General features: G+C 39.6%; 1 protein-coding gene across 2 annotated transcripts; it reads left to right on the top strand.

Moving 5' to 3' along the window:
• Window positions 1-2,180: 2,180 nt before the first annotated feature.
• On the top strand, window positions 2,181-10,426 carry LOC131464296 (uncharacterized). 2 transcript variants are annotated; one of them, XM_058636715.1, is made up of 10 exons: window positions 2,181-2,582; window positions 3,662-3,736; window positions 4,540-4,646; window positions 4,906-5,319; window positions 5,430-6,549; window positions 6,632-6,703; window positions 7,203-7,275; window positions 7,358-7,463; window positions 7,547-7,778; window positions 7,865-10,426. In XM_058636715.1, exons 1-10 carry the CDS (start codon window positions 2,322-2,324, stop codon window positions 9,173-9,175), a joined length of 3,771 nt encoding a protein of 1,256 aa, XP_058492698.1. In that variant the 5' UTR covers window positions 2,181-2,321; the 3' UTR covers window positions 9,176-10,426. The 2 variants fall into 2 exon arrangements, with proteins under 2 accessions (XP_058492698.1, XP_058492706.1); XM_058636723.1 differs by lacking the exon at window positions 6,632-6,703.
• The last annotated feature ends 101 nt before the right edge of the window (window positions 10,427-10,527 follow it).

The raw sequence follows: 10,527 nt of genomic DNA, 5'->3' as shown, positions 1-10,527 counted from the left end.
TTGTGAACTCTTATCTGGCACAGTGATGGACAGCATTGTGAAGACTTGCCAACATTCCTGTGTGAATGTGAAAGGCAGCTGACATGTTCTGACTGCGACTCTCTCCCTCTCTCTATTTTTCCCAGAATTTAAACGATTGAGTCTTCAAAAAAGAGTCTGGGGTCAAATTCCTTCCCACTTATATGTCCAGGAAAATGAACATTTTTATGCACTCTTTGGTCTTCCCAGTTTTACTTCTTTTCACGGGCTCACTCACATGGGAACTTCATTCTGGACTCACAATCAACCGTGAAAGGAATTGGGTTTGTTGTTGTGCAAACACTGATGCAGTGCTGGCTTTATTACACCCACCCTGATGTATATGGTTTCACAACACATTCCTCACAAGTTATACTCAGCGAGGTTCAAGCACATTCAGCACATTCATACTGATGTTGCGTGATGATATCAAAGCAGGAAAATAAAGAGGTTGTTTTTGGAATACAGATTGGCCTTGCTTCACATGGTTGTAAGTGTTCTATTTATGTGGCCAAGCACCCAGTAAATAAAATAAATCCAATAAATGTTGCCGTGCACATATCCAAATCATGTACACACATGTAAACAAACACAAGAATATGAGTGAATTTCAGCAGATGTGATGATAGATAAATTGGCCTCCTCTGGGCAAATATGAAATAACTTGTCAGATAGTCTGAAAGAAAACATCCAGTCAGACCATAAATCTATAAAATCATGGCATATTTTTTTTCTGGGGGAAAAGTAGCCTAGCCTACCAGATGTGTAACTTGTCAACACCTGCTACAGAAGACTGCTGCGGAGCCTGCAGTCATGAATGGCATTCCTGTTTGTTCAGGGGCCATGCATTTAAAACCACAGACATGACCCCAGAACCATATTTCAGCCACACTTCCCTGAGGCTGTTGAAGTGAAAGATCTGCATCATTCTGGTGTTCATTTATTAAAGTAGGCAGGTTGTTGAAGTTTTCTGATTGAACATCCTCAGTGTCATTCCTCTTGACAAGCTATTCCTCTAACCTGCATGGACACAGCTGAGTATGTTTGTCCTTTGACTGGATCTGTTAAAGGTCCAGTGTGTAAGAATTAGTGACATCTAAAGACGAGACTGCAGAGTGCAACAAATCTGACTCCTCTGATCCACCAAGCATGTCAGGGAACTACAGTGACCTTTGCTTATGAGATGTGGATGTATGGATGTAAACAGGCTTTCACAACTCCCTCCACTATTCCACTCTCTTCTCTTCTGTTTGCATCTTTTTTGCTGGTTTGTGCATCAGGTTTATGCCTTATACACAATAATAAGCTGAAGTACATTCAGTCTTAAGTAGAAACACAGCCTCGATAAAGTAATGTCCTTACCTAAAATGCATATCAAAGGCTTATTCTCACATTTTCAGTTGACTGCACCATGTACACAAAAAAGACATGATAACACCCGTTATCTCCTAAATGCTTGCACAGCAATTGGCAACAGCGTAAGTCATGTGGTGAAAGTTTGCAGCTAAAAGGTGACACCTGCTGGAAATATCCCAGACATGCACAGCTGTAAGCATCTACCTGGCCATGGAACTTCACTTATAAACATTTGTAATTACATATACGCACATACATGCACTAAATTATCATTATTTTTTATTCCAAACAAATTCAGGCAAGGGCATAAATGTATCTCACAAACTTGTGATTTTGATAAAGACGCAAACAAACGTTATTAATAAAAAATATATAGGAATATATTAAGACATTAAATAATGCAATTATACAAAAATAAGTATGTATTTTAAGTATACAATAATATGTATGTATAATAATATAGGTGCAATAATTACTTTTTTCAAAGATAAATTTTTATATTATAAATCTACCTATGGATTCAGTGTGGAAAATATAAATATACATAGTCTGATAAAACAATCCAATGCATAATATCTTTTCTATTTGCTTATATTTTATAATTGTATATTGATATTTGAGTATTGATTACATTGATGTCATATTACACTTGCTATGAGTTACGTTTTTCCAGTGCAGGGACGTAAATAGGGTTTTTGTTGCTGTTAATAATCAATAGCCAACCGGGTGCTGGGTCTGGCACCAATCGGTGTACGCCTGGCAACAAACCGCGCGAACCCATCAAAACATTCTCGCCGACTGAGCCATCTTGGCTTCCGTAGCAGCAACGAGTGGCTAAAATAGCTGCCTGATAATATTTCCTGATTAACAAATAACAGAGGTCGTCCCTGTTTATGTCTTAATAAACACTCATAACGCGGTGTGCGTGGACAGAGCTTATTTCCGGGATGTGCTCCGTCGACGGATGTGAATCGTGGCATCGCAACGCGCAACGGTTTAAGTTACCGGAGGATCCAGAGATGAGACTGGAATGGGTTCAGTTTTTGGCCACAGTTAATAAGCAGCGTTTTAAAGAGTCGTCGTGGACTGAAATCACTATCTGCGCTGAGCATTTCAAAAGGGACTGTTTGATTTATGTGGCTCCGACTGGGGCGGTGCAGCTAACGCCCGGTGCTGTTCCATCTCTGTGTGTCCAGTCTAAGCCAGAGGTAGTGAGTGACACCACCACACACACACACACACACACACACACTCTGTAGTTTTACTATGTCAACTCGTGGTATAAATACATGGTTTTATTCTTCTTTCACTATCTCTTTCCTTCACCCCATGGAGTTTTTTAGTGTTTCTGTCTGTCTGTTTGTCTGTCTGTCTGCTTGTGTTTCCGCACTTGCCAATATTTCCATATTTGCGTGAATGGGGTGAAGTCTGCCATCTCTGATCGCATTGTTTTTAGTGGCTCTGTGTGTCTGTTGTGTTTGTTTCTCCACTTGTTGTTTCTGATTTGTCCACTGGCTGTCACACTACTGTCCTGTTATGATAGATCTGTTTGAACTTGCAGAAGACACAGTCAAAGACCATCAGGCGTCAATAGAATTGATTTGATTGGATTCGGTAGTCATAGTTCAGGAATAAAAAAATACTATTTAATTGACAAATCAGACATAAAATATATTTGGAAGCAAAAATATACATATATAAATATACATACATATACCATATATGTATGAATTATACCAAGAAGGTTAATACAAAATTATCTAGTGTCTATATAATATATACAGATAATAAACTGCATGGAAGAATAATTGAGAGAAATCCTGCAAATAAATAATCTGATGTTGCAGAAATACTCTATATGCCACAACATGTATGGATGAGTCATAAAACATGTATACACAAAATTGTCCATTTTCTTTATATTATATTCTGACATGTCATGTACGTCACATACAATTTAAGCAATTTTGGAGCAGGGAGCTTCCTCCCACAGTCCAAAAACATGCAATATGGGGATTAGGTAAATTGGACACCCTAAATTGACCGTAGGTGTGAATGTGAGAGTGAATTGTTGTTTGTCTCTATACGTGTCCCTGCGATGGACTGGCGAACTGTCCAGGGTGTACCCTGCCTATCGCCCTATGTCAGCTGAGATTGGCACAGCAATGACCAATAAATGACATGGCACAGTTTTGTGGAAACCCGTACAAGGGAATTCATTGGGAAATAGATGATTCAGGAATATAACATTTATGCAACATGTTACATATGACTGTATTGTTTTTAGTGGCTCAGTGTGTCGGTCTGTCTTCGACCACGATCAGAACGTCGGAAAGAAAAGGATCGCCAGAGGAAAAGAAAGGTATGTAGAACTATAAGTTTATTGTTTATCAGTGGATTGCCAAATGGCAAAGAAGGATACCAAGGTTAGCCAATATTTCATTAGATATCGTCACCAACATTTTACCCTTAAGGAGGTATCCTACAGTTTTGATAATGGCGGTTATGAGGGCCGCCATTATCCACCATGTTGCTTCCATGTGCGACCAAGGTCAGGGTCAACTCCTGGGCATCAAGTTATGGAATGACAGCTGTTGGTCTTTTATACTGCCCTAACTTGGCTGGACTAGAATTATGGTGTTATGTATATTTCATGATAAATTGCTTTAAACTAGAAATGTTACACAAATTACAAACACCGTTTCTATATGTATGAATTAAACAAGATTGGAATATGCTTTTAACTGATAGGAGTGTTCTGGCTATAGTTTTCACTTAAACATTACATGCATGCCACAAAATAGGAACATTCTGTTTTTTATCAACCTGCGCATTATTCCACAAGAAGAATCATAGATTACCGGCAACAGTAGCAATCCAAGAGTTTTACGAGTGCAAACAGAAAAATATCGTAGGCCTCGTCGTAAATGTGAAATACAACAATGCACAAAGGCAGAGAATATTCAACACCCAATCTGCCATTATATACTCATCTGGTCAAATTAATTTGCATATTGACCAGTTACCACTAGATAATTGGGTGTTCCGATTATTGTACAATGTTCAAATATGGCATATAGCATGACACCATTTCCATCATGTATCAACAACATTAATACACTGTACCTTATCTGTTTATGGTTCAATGTGGCATTTTGTTATTAGGCTTTGGAGAATGAAACGCCAGAACAAGCGGCGCTGCGAAAGATAAAGAACAGAGAGAGAATGGCAGAGAGGAGGAAACAAGAAACAGAAAAGCAACGATATGAACGGTATACTATCATTGTTATTCAGAATTTTGATATGCATTTGACATTCTTTTGAGTGTGAACTATGAAGATCTCACCACAAGTTTCAAACGTCTCTCACCCAACAATTAATGTTCAATGCAGTTTCTCCAAAATGTATTTTACAAATATTATATCTAACACGCCAGAGACTGATGGTAAAATGTAAGTAATAACATTAACGTGATAAAAAAAGTATTTAAGTATTATAACCATTGCCCCCTTTTCATGCACATGCTACCAGGTTATCCAAGGTCAGGTGTAAAGTTGCAGAAACTCGTGCAAAAGAGACACCAGATGCACAGGCTGCCAGGTTATCCAAGGTCAGACGTAAAGTTGCAGAAACTCGTGCAAAAGAGACACCAGATGCACGTGCTGCCAGGTTATCCAAGGATAGGAGTAAAACTGCAGAAGCTCGTGCAAAAGAGACACCACATGCACGTGCTGCCAGGTTATCCAAGGACAGGAGTAAAACTGCAGAAACTCGTATAAAAGAGACACCAGATGCACGTGCTGCCAGGTTATCCAAGGACAGGAGTAAAACTGCAGAAACTCGTGCAACAGAGGCACCAGATGAAAGAGCTATACGGCTGTCAGCAAACAGACGTCAAACTGCCAAAACTCGCACTGCAGAGACACCTGAACAACGAAGCACAAGGTGGGTGTGTTGTTTCCATGGCAGCTAATGACAAATCATGATCTTCATATTGACAAAAATGTTATTATAGGATTAATATCTAACCAAAATGTATGTGTTTTGCACTGCAGATTGTCAAGAGACAAAATGGCAAAATTAAAAACAGCAAATGCACTTACCATTGAAGATGCATCTAGAGCTTTCCATGAGCGAATTAAGGAAGGGCCAACATGTGTCTGCTGTGTCTGTCATCGGCTTATGTACAGGAGGACTGTTGTACGTTTTAATCAGAATAAATACAACCAGGATGTCACCACTGAATTGACCAACCATTTGTCTACTGACTGCACTTGGATCTGCAATACTTGTGACTCTACAATGAAGACAGGACAGATGCCTGCACAGGCAAAAGCCAATGGACTTCAACTCAGTGACATACCAGAGGAACTAAGTGACCTGCGACCGCTAGAGTGGCAAGACGGTGATCACGATCTCTGGCAAGCGATCAACCAATCTCCATGTGCAAGAACTGATGAAGTTTCTACTGTTACAGTTCCCCAGGCAGCCAGAACAGACATCTATAGTATTGCGAAAAGATATGGATATGACGTCGAAGATGTGCCTTCAGATGGTAATTGTTTCTTCAATGCAATACATGTTACCTGTGCCCGATCCAACATAGACTGTGTATCGCCAGATGAGCTGAGACAAACGTTGGTGCGGTTTCTCAGGACATCTAATGATGTGGACCGATATCAGCAGTTCATCCCAGACCCAATAGCAAGTCATGAGGCAATAGTTACTGGCTACGATGTGGACATGCCAGAGGACATTGACTTTGGGATTGCGTGTATCCCCGACGTAGTTGATCGCCAAATTGAAACGTGGAACCGATATGTGGATCGACTGAAGAAGGGTGCCTGGGCAGATAATGTGACAGTTCAAGCATTGTCGGACATGATGGACATGGAGATTCACATCGTAACAACTATCAATCCGGATGCCATGACGATTGTTAAACCACCAGATGTCAGTCCTTCTCGTCGAGTAGTCACCATTGGTTTGATTGATCAATGTCATTATGTGGCGCTTTGTCAGACCACACCAAACATAACACTGACGGAAGCAAATCAAAGTACCAGTAAACCAGCACAAGTGGATCAAAGTTCACCAGCACAAGCAGATCAAAGTACTGTGCCACTGATGAGCAAACAAGAAAGAGAAGATGCAGAGGATGAGCGTTCATTTGAGGTATGCATGTCTATATTATATACCATATAATATAATTTTATTGTCTTAATATGATGTGTATATATAATACATATATTTCCAGGAAACAGCAGCAGCGCGAGGCTTGCCGTATAGTACCTGCGTGCAGGAGGACAATCCACAGGACCATGACAATGTATATTTGTATTTCTCGGATCATGACATGCTAGACATTAAAATATATCTGTAAATTCACATCTCAGTTGAAGTATTGTTTTTAGTGGCTCTGTCTGTCAGTGTTTCCACACTTGTTGTTCCTGATTTGTCCACTGGGTGTCACACTACTGTCCTGTTATGATCGATCTTTTTGTCTGTCTGTCTGTTTGTGTTTCCACACTTGCCAATATGACCACATTTGCACGAATGGGGTGATTTCTGCCATCTCTGATTGCCTTGTTATAATTATAATCTATTCATGAATACATTTCTTCTTATACTATTACTAGAACTACTACTACTACAACAACTACTACTACTATTATTATTATTATTGTTGTTATTATTGTTACAATAATAATAATAATAATGATAACAATAATAATAATGATAATAATTAATTATCATTATTATTGTGTTGTTAGTATCAAAACACAAGCTAAAACAAACAAACCACTTACATTTGTTTCCTTGTTTAGGAGCCTGTGGAAACCACTGAAGTTAAGACATATTCACCCTCTTTTCATGAAGAATTGACGCTTCCCTCAAGAGGTAAAATAATTAATTGTTGTGTTCATTTAAATAAAGTCAAAGAAAGTGATTTCTCATAAGTTCTTTGCATCTCCCTTTTCAGAAGGCCCAGTTCCACTTAGTGTCTTATGTTCAACAAGAGATGTTTCCGATACTTCAGCGTCTGAAATGCTACCAAAAAATGTGAAAATTGATTTGATCCTGAAAAGGTAAGTTTTCTTAAATCTCCATTTTTGGAGTTTCTTTCATGTTTTACTCATTATTTAATCAATATTGTAAATATTTTTTTCAGAGCAGCGCCTGTACAGACAAAGGAAAAACACCTCCTTAAGCTGTTCAACGAGAAGTGCCAGTCATGTGGCTGTAAACTCAGAATCGATAAGGTGACCCACGGCGGTTTGGTTGTCTTTAACCAGCAGTGCCTTCAGTGTGTGCACAGAAACCAGAGGAAAAGCCAGGTCAGTACCAGTGCGCCACCTGCTGAACGCCACCACCTGACAGGAGGCACTGAGGTCATTCCAGAGGTACAACATAAGCAATTATACTGAATCATATCCAAGATAAAAAATGTTTTATTTCACTCAAACCCATTCATGTCATCTTTTAACAGGCCGGACCAACAGAAGACTCACTTGTGTCTCATGTTGGCGTTAATGAGGTGACTGACTCTGTCAACAAAACCGAGGGATCAAGTGATGAGACTGAAGTGGATTCAGAGAGGAAGACAAGTGTGCCTCGGATGATCAATGATAAGGAAACTGATGACGATGAGGAATCTGAGGACGATGAGGAATCCGAGGATGACGATGAGGAATCTGAGGATGATGACGAAGAAGCGGAGAGAACATGTTATAATCTTGCTCCCCAGCCCAATGAGCTCTGCACGGTGTGTGGGAAGTTTTACAGAAAACGGTGGCCTCACACATGTGAGCACATACTTAAGCCCTATTCCTGCAACATTTGTGGCAAGAGATGTGCTAATGAGCATGCTGTAAACTCCCATAGCAGAGTTCATGAGGTAAATTACGCGCATCGGTGCAAATACTGCCACATGACATTCAAAACAAAAGTGGGCAAAGTCAATCATGAGCAGATCCACCAAACGGAAGGACAGCCCTATAAATGTTCTGAATGTTCAGAAGCATTTGCCACAAATAAGGAACGCAGTCTCCACATGGAGGATCACACAGGCCCCAAGCAGTTGAAATGTCATATCTGTGGGAAGGAGTTCCTCTGGACTCTTGCTCTCCAGAGACACTTAAATGTGCACACAGGTCTAAGGCCTCATAAGTGTTCAGTGTGCCATCGTGGCTTCAACCAGCCGAGTCACCTCAAATCTCACATGCGCCTGCACACGGGAGAGAGGCCTTATAAATGTCAGCATTGCGACAAATGCTTCAATCACAACGTGAGCTTGAAGAGTCACGTTCAGCGTTACCACGCACCAGGCAATGAACGGAATAATGCCAAGAGGAAAAAAAGGAACACTAGTGATGCTCAGGGTGTTGGGAACAAAATGGGTGAAGACTCTGTCCTTGCCACTGTAGAGAAGATACAGGATGCACAATTGAGTGAACAGGAAAGAAAGAAGAAGAGACACACTGGTAGACCCATTGGGAGGCCTAAGAGTTATGCATCAAGTAATGTAGTACTGGAAATTCAACTGGAAGATCCAAGTTCACACACTAACACTGAAGATCCACAGGCGGTGTCGACACTGACTGACAACAACGGGACCATCTCTGAATTAGCAGAGGAGGAAGGGCAGAAAAGCACGGACACAAAGGATACCACAAAATCAACAAGAAAAAAAACACATTTTGACAGTGACTCTGATTTCGACCCAGATGAAACAAAGAAGAGAAGTGGTAAATGCCCAGGGAAGCAGAGGGGGAGGCCAAGAAAAACTCCGGTGGTGTGAAGTTTCATGAAAAGAACATAAATAATTATAATTGCACTTAAATGATACAGTAATACATGCATATTGAATAATAATGACATGACTTTTTACATCAGTTACCAGAAGGAAAAAAAAAAGACAAACCATTATCTGTTCAGAGAAGTTAAAGCTTTCATTTCAAAACAATTTCAAATGTGACTTGTGTAAAATGACACTTATCAGGACTGATGTTAAACACCAATGCTTCATTCTGCTGCAACTTGCTGGTGCTCAGGGCTGGCCCAAACCTCTATGGGGCCCAAAGCAAAATTTGATGCTGGGGCCCTTTATCAACGCCAATAATAAAGCAGTAAATGACATGATGCTTCTGGGGTGACTGCACAGTTGTAACTGTTGCTTGGATCATCACAATGTCAGTCTGGCATGTTGTTACACTTGCACTTAAATTGGCTTTAGTCTTAAATGGTGTCAAAATCAGAAGAAAGGCCTTGTGTTGATTTTCACTTCGTATTCAAAATGGCAGAATACTAAGAGGTGAAAATGGTGACAGCCTACTAAAAAGTAACCAAATAAAACAATACATTTTTACTCTACTAACCATGACAATGACTTTTTGTTTGGTGTGATTTAAGAGCTCCAAAAATAAACTACAACAAATTATTATTCTACTATAGTATCATTAAATATTCAAGTAGAAATCCCACTAATTGAATAACGTAAATAAAACAGCACCTCGTTAATAAGTGCAAAGTACATCTGTTTTTTTATTTGAATGGGGGTCAAGGGGGCCTAAGCAGCAGCTTAGTTCACTCACTCCTTGTTGGCTGATGTGTAACCTTCTTGAACATGAGATACATTTGCCTCTGAGAGGGGAAGGGAAGTCATTTCAACTATGCAAATAACAGCAAGGCTTCTGTAGTTGATTAGATTGATTAGATGGAATATAAAACAAAGAGTTTCAAGGGTTTATTTTGAAACCTCAGTATGTGTAGTGCCACAGGTTGAAGAACAGAAGACAATTTGACTGCAAAAATGTCAATGATACATCACAGCCCACAAAAAGCTCTTGGAAGATGATGTGAAATGTTGTTGTTTTTTTAAAAAGGAAGTGATATTTATTTTGTGTTCAATGTGTTCATGACTAACAGTTGTTAACACTCCACTCCTGCTTGTGTTAGGTTTTGCTAGTCTGTTACTTTGTTAATTATGCCAAAACAAAACGTTATTTGCTGGTCAAAACTGCTAGAGAAAATAAATACTCTGCTACAAGTATATGTGGCTTACTGTTTACTTTCTCATATTAAACTGTACATTGTGCACACTCATAGTCAATGTATCAAACGTACTTTTAAGTAACTGTCACCTCCAAACAT

The sequence above is a fragment of the Solea solea genome, chromosome 1 (assembly GCF_958295425.1).
Source record: "Solea solea chromosome 1, fSolSol10.1, whole genome shotgun sequence".
Taxonomy (NCBI): Eukaryota; Metazoa; Chordata; class Actinopteri; order Pleuronectiformes; family Soleidae; genus Solea; species Solea solea.
This window is presented reverse-complemented; position numbering and strand designations above follow the sequence as displayed.